Source organism: Peromyscus eremicus, chromosome 7 (assembly GCF_949786415.1).
Source record: "Peromyscus eremicus chromosome 7, PerEre_H2_v1, whole genome shotgun sequence".
Lineage (NCBI taxonomy): Eukaryota > Metazoa > Chordata > Mammalia > Rodentia > Cricetidae > Peromyscus > Peromyscus eremicus.
Genome location: NC_081422.1, coordinates 32,824,829 through 32,840,712, shown reverse-complemented (window position 1 = coordinate 32,840,712; position 15,884 = coordinate 32,824,829). Strand labels below are relative to the sequence as shown.

The 15,884-nt window shown below is 39.0% G+C and overlaps 1 protein-coding gene across 1 annotated transcript; it reads left to right on the top strand.

Annotated features, from left to right (window-relative positions):
• Positions 1 to 11,232: 11,232 nt before the first annotated feature.
• LOC131914174 (olfactory receptor 8A1) lies at positions 11,233 to 12,165 on the top strand. The gene has a single exon (XM_059266766.1). The coding sequence runs from the start codon at positions 11,236 to 11,238 to the stop codon at positions 12,163 to 12,165; it is 930 nt and encodes a 309-aa protein (XP_059122749.1). The 5' UTR covers positions 11,233 to 11,235.
• Positions 12,166 to 15,884: the final 3,719 nt, after the last annotated feature.

Here is a 15,884-nt window from a genome sequence, read left to right as displayed (position 1 = left end):
CTTATCCATCAAGGAAATTCAAATAAAACTACTCTGGGATTCCACCTTGCCCTAGGCAGAATGGCTACCATCAAGAAAACAAAAGACAATAAATAGTGATGAGGAGGAGAGGGAAGAAATAGCTCTGTTCACTGCTGGTGGATGTAAACTGACGTGCCCTGTATCTGGAGTTTTCTCCAGTCCTGCTCGAGCCTGCAGCTGCTCAGACTCAAGTAAAAACACAGAGACTTATATTACTTATAAACTGTGTTGCCGTGGTAGGCTTCTTTTATCTAGCTCTTATATCTTAAATTGACCCATTTCTATTAATCTATAAGTTGCCACATGGCTTGTGGCTTATTGGTACTTTACATCTTGCTTCTCATGGCAGCAGCGGCTGACAGCATCTGCTGATTCAGCCTTCCCCTTCCCATAATTCTCCTCTCTCCTTATCCTACCTATACTATACTTTCTGCCTAGCTACTGGCTAATCAGCATTTTATTTATCAATCAATAAGAGCAATACTCACAACATACAGAAAAACATCCCCAGCAGTGCCCACTATGAAAATTAGTGTGGAGACCTCCAAAACTTAAAAATAAAACTACCATATGGCCCAGATATGCCACTCCTGGGCATACGCTGCAGTGGTTTGACTAAGAATGGCCCCATAGGCTCATAGACTAGAATGATTGGTCACCAGGGAGTAGCACTGTTTGAGAAATTAGGAGGCATGGCTTTGTTGGAGAAAGTGTGTCACTGGAAGTGGGCTTTGAGCTTTCAAGGGCCCAAACCAGGCCCAAGACCTCTTTCTCTTTTTTTTTTTTTTTTTAATTTTCCAGAGCTGAGAACTGAACCCAGGGCCTTGTGCTTGCTAGGCAAGCACTCTACCACTGAGCTAAATCCCCAACCCCCTCTTTCTCTTCCTACTGCCTTTGGATCTGGATATAGAACTTACAGCTACCATGTCTGCCTGTGTGCTGCCATGCTCCCCACCATGAGGGTAATGGGCTAAACCTTTGAAACTGTAAGCAAACCCCATTAAATGCTTTCTTTTATAAGAGTTGTCATGGCCATGGTGTCTCTTCACAGCAATAAAACACCAAACAAGACATATGCCTAAAGGACTCTACATTCTACTGCAAAGGTACTTGCATAGCCATGTTTATTGATGTTCTATTTACAACAGCAAGAAAATACTAGAATCTGCATGCACATCCATCAGTAGGTAATGAAAGTGTGGTACAAATACACAACATAGTTTTATTCAGTCATAAAGAAAAGTAAAATTTGCAGAAGAAAAGATAAATTTGGAGATTATCATGTTATGTAAGGTCACCTAAAGTAGTATTATCTGCACATTATCTTTCATATGCAAATTCTAGCTATAATGTTCTGTTGGGGTGTACATGTGTCTCTGTGTGTGTGTGTCTGTGTCATCTGTGTGTAGGTACGGCTGTGGGTATAGGTCATGAAACCAGAAAGGGAGCCATGAGAGGGGAAATGAGGTCTTGATGCAGTAGAAGTTAATAGAATACATGCAACAACATGGAAAAGATGTGTATAAGGGTAGAAAAGGAAACGGAGAAGCATTTGGTGTGGGAAGGGAGACAACAAAAACAAATTTGAAAATGTCATAATGAAGCCTAATGTTGCTGTGTTAGTTTTTGGGGAAAAAAATTTAAAAGAAGGTAATTCTTCAATCTTTCCCACATATCTAAGTGAATATAGCCATGGGAAAGAAGCTACAGCATAGTATCAATAAGGTGACCACTTGTCAACTTGCCTGGAACAGTCAAGTTTATGACTGTCATTCTAACAAATTTATTAGTAGTAATGGTGAATCACAAATTATGATGTCCCTCAGCATTCAAACTGTGAACTAACTTCAGTATAAGCCTTGGCTTTATCTATTACTAAATATGTGACCTTAGTAGGTGTTCAACCTCTCCCTGAACTTCAATCTCTAATCTTAAAACTAATAATAATCATATTTCAAAGAGTGAAGAAATGGTGCTGATTATAGCACTTAGAAGGCAAAAAGAATTGATTAAATAATATTAGCACTCAGATCTGTCTTCCTTAATAGCAGTGATGTTTTATATAGATGGTAATGTCAGAACAGGCTGATAGGGAGGAAAGGGCAGACAGGGAGAACAACCAGAAGACTTTCCACAGCAATAAATACAGAAAGAGGTGAATGGTGCAGGAGACACAGTAATGGAACAGTTGATATGTATTGATGTCCCAATGGTAAAATAGAGATTGATAAGAAAAGCACAAATCAAATTTGACTAAGGTTTGAGGCCCAGAAAAGCAGGAATATGACATAAATGAGAAATAAGACTGAAGAAAGCAATTAGCAACATTTTAGATAAGACCATTAAGTGCAACTATAACATCTTTTTTGGTTTTTTTGTTTGTTTGTTTTTTGTTTTTTGTTTTTTGTTTTTCAAGACAGGGTTTCTCTGTGTAGCTTTGCGCCTTTCCTGGAACTCACTCTGTAGCCCAGGCTGGCCTCGAACTCACAGAGATCCGCCTGCCTCTGCCTCCCAAGTGCTGGGATTAAAGGCATGTGCCACCACCGCCCGGCTACTACTATGACATCTTAAAGGCAAAGATCAGAAAGAAGGGGACAATGTAAGGTCAGACCATGGTAGAGAAGAAAGAGATGCATATTGGAGAATTAACAACACAAAGACAATGCAGGAAGCAGAGCAATAATAACTTGCTCTAAACACATGTCTTTAAAGAGACAGTAATTGAAATTCAAGGGTTGAGGGCATCCTAAAAGCACACAGGAAGGGAAATCGATCGACAGAAGCATTTAAAAGACATACGCAACATCTAAAAGGGCCTTTCAGAAGTAAAACAAAGTATTAAGTTTAGTAGCATGCTTAACAATGATCCAACACCCCCAGGTGAAGAACAGGAATAACTATAGGAATCTTAAAGGTATTTTTCAGCATAGCCTCAACAAATCCTCAATTTAGCAAATAATTGTGGAATAAAATAAGTTTTGCAGATACCAGAGGAGGAGAACATTTCAAAGGTGAAAGGATAACTATATTGTAGAGCTGTCAAGAGGAAAGACTGGGTGTGACCTTGAATTACATCATTCCTTTACTATTCACTCATTCCTCAAATTTTTGGAAAACTGCTTGTCTATCAAACACAAAGCCCTGGATTAGAGTCCCAGCACCAAATAAACTGGGTATGATGGTACATGTCTGTGACCCCAGCAGTGAGAAGGTAAAAATAGAAGAATTAGAAGTTCAAGGTCGTCCTTGGCAACAGAGAAAGTTCTGTGGCAGCCTGGTATATGTGAGACACTGTCTTGATAGATAGATGATAATAGATAGATAATAGATTGCAGTTGGTTTTTTTGTTTGTTTGTTTTTTTCTTTAGCTCTATGGGAGCCTGTCACACAGCTCCCAAATAAATACACAGAGACTTATTCTTACTTATGAATCCCCAGACTTAGCTTGGCTTGTTTCTAGTCAGCTTTTCTAACAAATTATCCCGTTTCTCTTTAACTATGCTTTGTCTCTGGGCTTTTTATCTTTCTATGTTCTATATATCTTTCTTTCCTTCTTATTCCATGGCTGCCTGGGTGGCTGGGTGGCTGGCCCCTGGTGTCCTCCTCTCCTTCTCCTTTTCTTGTTCCTTTCTCTTTCCTCTTTTCTAGCCTAGATTTCTCCTCCTATTTATTCTCTCTGCCTGCCAGCCCTGCCTATTTCTCTCTCCTGCCTAGCTATTGACCATTCAGCTCTTTTTTGGACTAATCAAATGTTTTAGGCAGGCAAAGTAACACAGCTTTATGGAGTTAAACAAATGCAACATAAAAGAATGCAATACATCTTTGCATCATTAAACAAATATTCCACAGTACAAATGAATGCAACACATCTTAATACTCCACAACAATAGATAAATACATAGATAGATAGATAGATAGATAGATAGAGTCTAAGTTAGTGAGCCAGTAAATTCAATAGGGTACTTATAGCCTCATGTCTAACTCTAAGATAGCTGAATCACAAAATACTCTACTCCAAGCATGGATGATGATGCACAAAAGCTGTATCCCTGAAGTTCAGTGTTTTCAGATTACAAAGTCTTTTTTCTTCAGCAACTTTTACTGTTGGTAGAATCTTGGGAGGGACTTTGTGGACATTATTACGTTTTAAGTGTTTTCTGAACCACGTGAGTTTTTGTTTGGGGCTTTGGGCTCTTTATTTCCTCATTCTTAATGAGGCTTCTTCAAGTAGGGAATGCTTCGATTCGGAGAACATAGCTACAAAACAGATGCTCATGTACTTTCTGAAGTTAATCATCAGTGGTTCCTGTAGATAATTGATGAAGAGTCTTAGCATTTCCCCACTCCTATACACCATACACTAAAGAAATAAAACCAATTTTCCTAAATAAATTTTAGGTATTTAAAATGTTAGAATTTTTAATTTCACATATGTGTGCTGCATTTACATTTACCTCCTCCCTACCCTCCTTTAACTCTTCCTGTGTCCCTTCCCTTCCACCCAGGTCCCTCTCAAGTTCATGGTCTCTTTTTCTTTCTCGTTTTAATATGTTTTAATTAAAATATGATTATATTACTTCCCCTTCCTTTTTCTCCCTCCAACCCCTCTTATGTTCCCTTTCTCTAACCCTTCCTATGTTACCCCCTCACTCCCTCTCAGATTGGTAGCCTCTTCTACTTTGATTAATATATATGTAAATGTTACTATAATGTTGATATATGTTAATATAATAATCAAAGTAGAAGAGGCTACTTAGGGCTACTGAGGTCATGAGTCTTAGAGAAGAACCTACTACCACCACTTCCCTAGGCCAGCACAATTCCTAGTACATTTTAAAGCTTATTCTTATACCTATGCATAAGTATAGCTCTTACTTCTCATCAAGAAGCTTATCGTTACAGCAAATGGAGGCCGTTACAGAAAGCCATAACTAGAAACAATACAGAGATCAATGGATCACAACTGTGGGAAGTCCAACTCCAATAGATACATCTACAACATAACTCTTACACAGATGTCTTGAGATTTTCTAACAATGATGTCAGATCATTCGTACCAATTATAGAATATTTACAAAGTCATTGTATTTGTGGAAGAAATTAAATACGAATGCATCACAAAAATAGTGCAAAGAAACGTGTAGGTGCAGCTGTCTCATAGCTCATCTGTGCTATAGGTAGCTCCACAAAGATTTTCAAAATCAAATTCTTATCTTAAAATATTACATTGCAGAGATGTGTGCTATTTCATAAACCAAAATCTGCCATTTCTGTACTATGAAATCTATAATCCCCAAAACCAAAACATAAATCAAGATTGTACAATGGGTTGAAATAAAGAAGAGATTAAGCAGAAAGAGAGAGAAAGAGTCATTGTTAACCAAAGAACAAGAATTAAAGGAACCAGATATAGTTTACAAAGACCTTCCTGGACAGCGTGTTCCACAACTTTACAAAGTCTTCTCTCCAGAACTTTATTCTGATAACTAGCTAAAATTATGAGGCAAGCCAAGCAGTGGTGGCACACACCTTTAATCCCAGCACTCAGGAGGCAGAGGCAGGCGGATCTCTGAGTTCAAGGTCAGCCTGTTCTACATACTGAGTTCCAGGACAGCCAGGGATACACAGAAAAACCCTGTCTTGAAAAAAAAAAAAGAAAGAAAGAAAGAAAAATTTATGAGGCGATATATTATCATGGAAAGAACATACTCTATGGATTGGTTCTGATTTCATTTCCTCTGATGGGATACCAAATTCCCTGCATTTGGTATTTTTCTGTATAGAATAACTATTATTAAATATGGCTTGGTTTTGATTGAGTTGTTTGTGTTTTTTTAATTATGGACTTGTAAAAGATTTCTTTACATGTTCTGAGTATAAGTAACTTCAGGTATGGATATTTCTTGCTAAGAATATGTTTGCAATACATATTGAGTCAATTGGTGTAAATAACTTACTGTCTTGTAAAACTCTGTTATGTATTTCTGTAAAGTACCCTTCGTTCCTTCCCCATGTGAAGCTCTCTGTGTTGTTCAACAAAGACAGAGTAAAGGCCTGTGTCAAGGTCAGTTAGACCTCAACTGGGCATGAACAAGACACAGACGCAAGCAATGTGAATGATTCAGACAGATTCACAACACACAAGCCAGAAACCACAAACTACAGACAGACAGAAGACACGGAGAGATAAGTAGGGAGCTCAGACTTGGACTTGCTGTCAGTCAAACTAATCCAAAGGGAAGTACTTTGTTTTCTTTCTTTAAAAAGATGCTGACACGTTTTGGTGCCTCTGACATTATCTTTAATGTGATTAGGGGACACAAGGTTACACTTTGAGAAGAAACACCACACTTAAGAAAACTGTCCCAGAAAGAACAATAAAAACATTCTAGTAAACTTGGTGGACTTATTTTTTTAAGAAGGATACAAGGGGAAAGTGCAGAGAACAGACAGAGGGAAACAAGAGACCCTTTGATTTCTTAACTGTCAGAAAAGACCCAGAAGCAGTGATGTTCCAGAAGCAGTGAGCCTCTGGCACCAGGTTTACATTCCCGAAGTGTCATTTCCCCAATGAAAGAATCAAGTTTCTTGGAGAAATGAATGACTCAGCTCTGAAGAATGAAAAGAGTATGATAAATCACAACATTTTGCCATACCATATGGCAAAGAAGGTATTAGAGACTACTATAATTAAGTTCAGAACGAGAAGTCCAGAAACCAAATATAGAAAACTTCAATGCCTGGAGAGATGGCTGGCTGGTTAAGAGCATGCCCTGCTCTTGCAGAGCACCTGAGTTTGGTTCCCAGCACACAACTACCTGTAACTCAAGCTCCAAAGGATAATCTGTTGCCTTTGCCTCCAAAAATATCTCTGCTCACATGAACATACCAAAAAAGACACATACACAATTTAAAATAATGAAAATAAAATGTAAAACATAAAAATATAACTTAGATAACAAAAGCATAATAATTGTATTGGATTGAACGCCATTCAATGTGTTCACACTAGTGAATTTATAAGGATACAAAAGAAAAATAGCCACCTGAGAAGGATACTAGGAAACTGAATCATTGTAAAATTAGAAAAATATATCATATGTTTTTATCTCAACTGTGATAGTAGATACAAGAACCTATTCTGTTGAATAGATAGCACAGAAATCACCACCAAAATGAGTGTGGGTAAAACTGGAGAACTCTGAATACAATTAACAGGCTATACTGACGTCAATATTCTGACTGAGTACGGTTTTAAAAGATGTAACTCTCCCCCAGGAAGGAATTTTAGCAACAGGCTTCTACTTGTGCTCCAAGTTAAACCTGCAAAACAGAGAAACCATGAGTCGAATTTGAGAGATAATGTGCATCATTTGTCTTTCTAGGCCTGAGTTGCCTCACTTGGCAGAATTCTTTCCAACAAAACTCTTTAAAACTAACATTTCAAGGCTAGCTCGTGATGCATCGTGATAAATTACTAACAATGAACAGTAATCATCACGGCACTGAGAATGATGTTGCTGGTAGTTACTGGGGTGCCTATGGAGATGAAGATGATGATAATGATGATGACAGTGGTAGTGAAGGTTATGATGGTGGTCACAATGGTGATGATGATGATGGGGGTGGTGAGGGTGGTGAGCATGGGGGGATGGTGAGGGGGGTGGTGAGGATTTTGTTGAGGATGGTGGTGGTGGTGGTGGTGGTGGTGGTGGTGGTGGTGGTGGTGAGGGTGGTGGTGAGGGTAGTGAGGGGGTGGTGGTGGTGGTGGTGGTGGTGGTGGTGGTGGTGGTGGTGGTGGTAAGGGTGGTGGTAACAGGGCTATTGGTGCTAAATTGTTCACTCTCCCATTATATTCTAAGTTTCTGAAACTTCAAGATGACTCTACAGAAAAAAGAAAAATGAACACACCTGGGAAATAAAACACGATTCACCAAACAAGAGAAAACAAGAACTAATTGTTAGTTTAGGGACAAACATTGTCTCCAGAGTGACTACATCCCAGGAGATGATACACACATATATATGTAAACAGAACTCCCGCCTCTCAGTCACACCATATCACCTTTCCAAATGGCAATCTTTGTTTCATGACTGGACTGGACCGTTTGTGTAAATTTCACGATGGATACGCATCTGTGTTCTTCTGGAATTTACTGAGTGTCTCCCTTCCCTTCAACACAGGTATTCAGCTGCGTGCCTAAAACCTATATGAGATTTTTTTTCTCTTGTGGGTTCTTGTTCATAGTTCAGGCAATTTATGAGCATATATTGGCCTTCAGTTTTAAATGCTTTGTTCTCTGTGTATTGTTCTCACTTCTGCAACAACCCTGATCCTCTGAAAGCTTGATAATAGTTAGGACTCATAGTAACTCAGAAGGAACGTGTGGTTCTAGCTGGCTTTTTAATCTTATTAGAAGGCTGAAGCTGGAACTGGCACCTGCAATTTCAGTACCTGGCCAGCTAAAACAGGAAGATCTGCAAGCTGAAGGTCAGCCAGGGCTGCAGACTGACATCTTGTCTCAAGAATCTGGGGGTGGTGGGGTGGGGTGGGGGAGAGAAGCCGAGGAAGAATAAAAAGCTGAAGAAGATAACATAAGTGGGAAAAAAAGGCCACTTGGGCTCATTTTACAAGGTAGTATTCCCATCGACACTGCCCTGGGTAAGTAGTATTCACTCTGTTCAGATTTGCAAAGCATTTTGATCTATACTAATGGTTACTGAATGTTTCTTATCATATTTATTAGAGATTGGATAAAGGGGGATTTGTAATGTTTTTAATTACTTGTCATCTAGATAAAAATTATTCTGTGGTAAGTAAAAAGAATATTCAAAATCACACCCATCTCTGATATATCACTATTTACCTTCAGTTAAGCACCTTTCTATCACTAATTCATCATTTAAACCCTACAATGTAATGCAGATGTTCTGATACTTAAAGCAGATCCCAAAGATTTTAAAGATTCTCTTACAATCAAGAAAAATAAAGTCACCTGACTCTGTAGATAAGGCCAAACCTGACAGCTGGAGTTTGATCCCTGGAACGTGCGTGGTAGAGGGAGAGAAGCAAATCCTGCAAGCTGCACACACACATACACACACACACACACACACACACACACACACACACACACAATTTTTAAAAGAAGTACACTTGATGCCAGTTATTACTATAGTAAGAACACATTAAATCATCATTTTTAAAAGCTACATAAAAATTAAGTGACAAAATGTTACCACCAGCCTAAGAATGGCAGCGCAGTGTTAGCCTCCAGGTAGCAGAAAAATGTCAAGTTTATTATGTTTTTTGCTTAGCTATATTTCTGATTTACTATAATGTATGTGTACTGTGTATACACTGTAAAGAAAATATGTAATCAAAATTTAAATTATGTTACCAAGTAGCAACAAAATGACACAGAAAATCTGTACCAAAAGTTTAGTGGAGACAAAGTATTTTAGGGTCAGTTTTAGGACCACTCTGCATCTTACTATTATGTAATGAGTAACTTACTGAACACTTAGAATTTTATGTTATTGAGCAATAACTACTAATCATAACATTAGTCATTTTTTCTTTGCTATGCACATGCTAACAGCACTCATTTCTTGGCATAGAGCCGTGATAATTACAAGGCTTAAAGTGGAGGGAGAGGGGAGAGGCTCATGACAAGGAGAAAGCAGAGGTAAGTCAGCAAATATTAGTGGGTCTTGGGTCAGGCACAGCGTATGACTCACTCATGAAATACAACTGCTCCAGCAGCAGAGCCTTCTCACTGTTGAAAGAAGAATATAAATCCTTTTCTAAACCCACATTTTCCCACACTCAGCACCTTTAACAGTTACAAGGCTACCTGAGCATTTGTTGGGCAAGCAAGTGAGCCTGAGTTTGAATCCATAACATCCATATAAAAGCCAAGCATAGGTACAAATATCTGTAAGCCCAACGCTGAATGTGGAGACAAAGGGATCATAGGACCTCACAGGTTGTCTGCCAAAACCTGAGCTTTAAGTTGGGTTAGGGACACTGTATCAAAAACTTGGGTTAAGTAAGAAAGAGAAAAACAACCAATGCTCTTTACTGGCCTTCACACGTGCACACACACACACACACACAAACATATGTCACACATACTACACACAAAATTCCTTTTTACAGAACTGATACTAGGTGTCGATAATTAATAATTATGTCAGAAACAATGACCATCCTGGGATTTGGGTAGGACAGCACATGCCTGTAATCCCAACAAGCAGGAAGAAGAGGAACAGACATCACAAATTCAAGGATAACCTGGACTACACAGGAATAGTTAACTAAAAAAGAAAAAAGAAAAAGAAAGAAAAGAAAAAGGATACCTCAAAAATGAGTATTCAATTCAATAGGTAGCATAACTATCTATAATAACCCATACTTCTTCATATATGTGTGTGTGTGTATTTATAATATACTTAATTTGACATTAGTGATAAGTAGTGCAGCGTTTCAATACTGGAGTCTAAAAATAATAATAATTCAAATTAGCTAGGAAGCACTTGTTGACTCTATAACACATGCAACTACCCATCAAATATGGCAGGACAGTGGTAAAAAAATAGAAAATGTTTGTAGCTAGACTTTTCCTGACTGGCCCACAGTCAGGACAAATCTCTCTCACCTGCCAGTCCCACAGCCACTCAGACCCAACCAAGTAAGCACAGAGACTTATATTGGTTACAAACTGTATGGCCGTGGCAGGCTTCTTGCTAACTGTTCTTACAGCTTAAATTAATCCATTTCCATAAATCTATACCTTGCCACATGGCTCGTGGCTTACCGGGATCTTTACATGAGGCTTGTCATGGTGGCGGCTGGCAGTGTCTCCCTCACCCAGCTTCCTGTTCTCTCAATTCTCCTCTCTGTTAGTCCCACCTATACTTCCTGCCTGGCCACTGGCCAATCAGTGATTTATTTATTGACCAATCAGCAACACATTTGACATACAGACCATCCCACAGCAAATGTTGCCTTGTACTAAGCTTCAAGACCTCTGAAACCCGATAGACTGGTCCTTTTGTCAGCAAGAAGCAGGATGTGAAGAAGATGCATCTGTCATAACCAGGGCAGCTCAGCAAGTGTTAAATGCAGAAAACCAGCTACTTCAAGCAGGGCAAGAATAGCCCCTTACAAGCTCCTTCTCTCTCACCCCACAGGACTCCCATCTAGACACAATGGCTGCAGAAAATCACTCCATGGTGACAGAGTTCATCATCAGGGGGTTAACTAACAGGCCAGAGCTCCAGCTGCCCCTCTTTCTCCTCTTCCTGGGGATCTACACGGTCACCATGGTGGGAAACCTGGGCATGATCACCTTGATTGGACTCAACACACATCTTCACACCCCCATGTACTTCTTCCTCAGCAACTTGTCACTTGTGGATCTCTGCTACTCCTCTGTCATTACCCCAAAAATGCTCATCAACTTTGTATCTCAAAGAAACCTCATCTCCTATGGGGGGTGCATGTCACAGCTCTACTTCTTCCTTGTTTTTGTCATTGCTGAGTGTTACATGCTCACTGTGATGGCCTATGACCGCTATGTGGCCATCTGCCACCCCTTGCTTTACAACATCATCATGTCTCCTGCCCTCTGTTCCCTGCTGGTAGCTTTTGTCTATGCCATAGGATTCATTGGCTCAACAATAGAGACTGGCCTTATGTTAAAACTACACTATTGTGAGAACCTCATCAGCCACTACTTCTGTGACATCCTCCCACTCATGAAACTCTCCTGCTCTAGTACCTATGATGTGGAGATGGCTGTATTCTTTTTAGCTGGATTTGACATTGTTGTCACAAGCTTAACAGTACTCACTTCTTATGCGTTCATCCTGTCCAGCATCCTTCGTATCAGCTCCACTGAAGGCAGGTCCAAAGCCTTCAGCACCTGCAGCTCCCACTTTGCAGCTGTGGGCTTGTTCTATGGATCCACTGCATTCATGTACTTAAAGCCTTCCACAGCCAGTTCCCTGGCCCAGGAGAATGTAGCTTCTGTGTTCTACACCACAGTGATCCCCATGCTCAACCCCTTGATCTACAGCCTGAGGAACAAGGAGGTAAAGGTTGCCTTGGACAAAACACTGAGGAGAAAACTCTTTTGATGAAAATGTTGATCTTTCTCCATGTATGAGTAAGTGGTTGTAAACACTTGCAAAAATGCACTCTGCAAGTTTACCCAACTGTGAACAGGAAGCAAGCACTTCTCTCCATGGCTGGGCACATGCTTCATCTCCTGTTCCTCATTCTCATCTTCTCTTCTATTGTTTCTATTTGTAACTACTCAAATTTAAGGTCACTTTTCTTATAATTGTGACCTTTCTCCTCATATAAGGCCAATGGTAAGCAATTTAAAATTTTTATTCTCTGATATTTTCATATATGTATATAATGTATATTGATCATGTCCAACCCCCCCACCCCATTCTCCTTCCTATCACCCTCAATATAGCTACCTCCCACTTTCATATCCTTTCCTTTTTTTTTAATAACCAACTAAGCCCAGTTAATGCTGTTCACACACACATTAGTGTGTGGCCAGCCAATGGAGCATGGGTCACCTACCAGCAAATTTCACACAAGTTCATTTAGTCAATGGAATCTAATCTACTTCTAGGGTACTAGCTGCAAGTGATTCTGGGAAATGCAGTTTTCAGCTTTTTTATCCTAAATAGAATATGGGTCAACAGGATGGTGGGACAATCTCACCTAAGTAGCTTTTTACTCATTCTGTCATAATCTTTCCCCAACATAAGATGCAATTTCTACCACTATTGATCTTCTCTAATTATAGCTAAAGGCAAGAGGACATCTCTGCTTCCTCAAAATGAGAACTCTTCAAGCAAAGAAGAAAAGGTGGAAGAGAGGTGTAACTCTGAGTCAGAGAACGTGCCTAGAGAGAGCGAGGTGGAAGCAGGGGTGTAACTCCATGTCAGAGCACATGCCTAGAGAAAGCGAGATGGGAGCAGAGGTGTAACTCCAAGTCAGAGCACATGCCTAGAGAAAGCGAGGTGGAAATAGAGGTGTAACTCCTCCGAGTCAGAGCACGTGCCTAGAGAGAGCGAGGTGGAAGCAGAGGTGTAACTCCGAGTCAGAGCACTTGCCTAGAGAGAGCGAGGCAGTGAATTGGGTTGATTTAATGAATTTCACAATTTACTTAAATTGAGTTTAATTATGGCTAATCTACAAATAGGACAATACCAGGAAAAGAGAATTTGGTGTTCTGTAAAAGCCAATACAATCAGATCCGAATCTGGAGAATGGGTTATTTCCACAATAACATGCTGCTTCTTAGTTTAAGTTACTTAACCAAAGTAAAGTCCTGGAGAGAAAATTTGTGAAACATTGAACACCTTGCTAGAATGTCCATGGTTTTTGGCCCAAGAAAGGTCTTTGTCATCAGAGGTAGGACATTCAACTTTCACTACCTGATTAGTAATTACTTTTCACTTTTAAATTGTTTCTATTCATAGAGTAGACTCCATAATACTTCGAACCACCCCATCAACAACAGCACCCTCACATTAAACAGAACAGCTTTGATGAGAAGACCATAAATTCCTTCTCATTAACCCTGTCTTTACTTGCTTTATTACACACATAAATATATTTTTCATTCTTTGGAAATGATAAGCTTGATAGTATTGTAATGGCAAATTGCTTTATCAAGTGGATGAATTTCCTTGAAAATGTAGTATTTGAAGATAATTTTATTTTGAAGATCTTTATGAAACTACCTATAACAAAGATAGGCTGTGACACAGTCTCAACACAAAACCATTTTCTGCCCTTGTGTTAAAACTGTTTAGTTTCTCTCACAAATACTTCTGCTTTAGAAAGTCCCTATAATCGGCACACATAGTCTGGCATCATTGCTTTAAAAAAATTAAACTAATATTAGTATTTTTAAGATTTCAAATTGATTTAGGAAAATAAGGTGTATTTCTTTAGTGTGTGGTGTCGAGAGTCTAAGACTCTTCACCTAATAGATACGAGAATTCCTTGTGAATTGCTACAAAAAATACAAGTTCACCCCTAAATGTATAGGTTTGCAGTATGCACTTTTACTGGACCATAGCCACACATTTTGTGATGGTCAAATATACTGTAAAGGTCACCTATACCCAACTTATCAGATGTATTATTCCTTTTTTCCTTTTGCTCTTCTTTTCTCATGAATGAAGGTATGAAGACAGTTCAAGGATATGCTCATCTTTGCATTAAATACAGAAAATATTTGTGCATACAAAGGCTAAAAATACTTAATTTTCCTGGAGGAATCTTTTGATCTACCTGGAACCTGTAAAATATAGCCCCTACATGATTGCTTGAGAGTGAAAGGGTCTTTTGTACTAAGAAATTACATATGAGTGATAAGCAGTACAGGAGACTAATTCAAGGTCATTTTCAGTTCTTCATCTTAACCTCAAGAATACAGCTGTCCTTCACTCCTGAAATGTCCACCCCCTTTAACATCTGTGAAATGCCTTTATCCCATAATGATCTGCTAAATAGGCTGAATCACATATATTCCTCACATATTCCTTCTATTTATTTATTTATTATTTGGGTTTTTTTTTCAAGACAAGGTTTGTCTGTATAACAGTCCTGGCTGTCCTGAAACCTGCTTTGTAGATCAGGCTAACCTCAAACTCATAGAAATCAGCCTGCCTCTGCCTCCCGAGTGCTGGGATTAAAGCCATGTGACACCAATGCCCCGCACGATCTTAGTTTTGATTTTTCAGCTGGTGACACTGTTTGACAGTATTAAACATTTCCACATTCACACAGCTAGTGAGTAATAACTGCTCTTATTACCCAAGCTTCAGCTGGCATTTCTGCTGCCAATGGGCTGTTTACATTTTGTAGACATGTTGAAGGAAACTTTCAGTCCTCCTATCATAGTTGTTCTCTGTAGACAAATTGCTAAACGGTCTTATTTAAAAACCTGGAGCCAGATATTGGGGTGAAAACCCGAGAGATCAGAGGAATAGGAAAAGCCACAAACTAACCTCACCTCACCAACACCTCAGTCTCCAAAGAGACTTGCTTGCTGTATACCCACACCTATATGCCTTTCTGTTCTCCTTAGCTAAAGTACCCTGATTTTTTTTCCCTTCTTCCTTCATAACACCTGTATCCTGGCTTCTGCAGTTATTTCTGACTGTATACTCAAATCTAAAGATTCAGAGCTAATCTCTTATGTAAATATTATATTTCAGGTCTTTATAATATTTGTTTTTTTAACTTTTATTGATTATTTGTGGATTTCATATCATGCATCCAGATCTCACTCATCTTCCCCCACACACACACCCACATCAGCCCTCCACCCTTGCAACCTCCCCCATAAAACAAAACAAAATTTAAAAGGAAAAACAAAAACCAAATGAAAATAACAAACAAAACAAAGAAAAAAGAAGAAGAAAAATCCCATCGTGGAAGCTGTGGTGTGGCCCAGGGAGTCACACACTTCACCTTTAATCCATTCATCATCACTTGCAAGAGTTCATCGCTGTGAGTCATTGGTCTGGTTTGAGGCTTCTGGCTAAAGCTTAAGTTATATTTAGTGCTCACTGTTTCTATATTGTCTTAAATTCAATGATGCTTAATCATATTTTTGTATTATAAAGCATATTGAAGGTCCCTTCTCTTAAAGATGCCTCAAAAATATCCCTGTCATTCCCTTTAATTGGGCTCAGAAAGTTATGTATATGCTGATTGCAAAGTAGGCAGGTACTATCTATGATTTTTACAGATACTTTTACAGATATGTTCTAAATTTTTCTCTTTTCTTTTTGAATAATAAGTAAATTTATTATGT

What these genes read in the sequence shown, in the direction of transcription:
- LOC131914174 (XM_059266766.1), top strand. Translation starts at nt 11,236, where the DNA reads ATGGCTGCAGAAAATCACTCCATGGTGACAGAGTTCATCATCAGGGGG.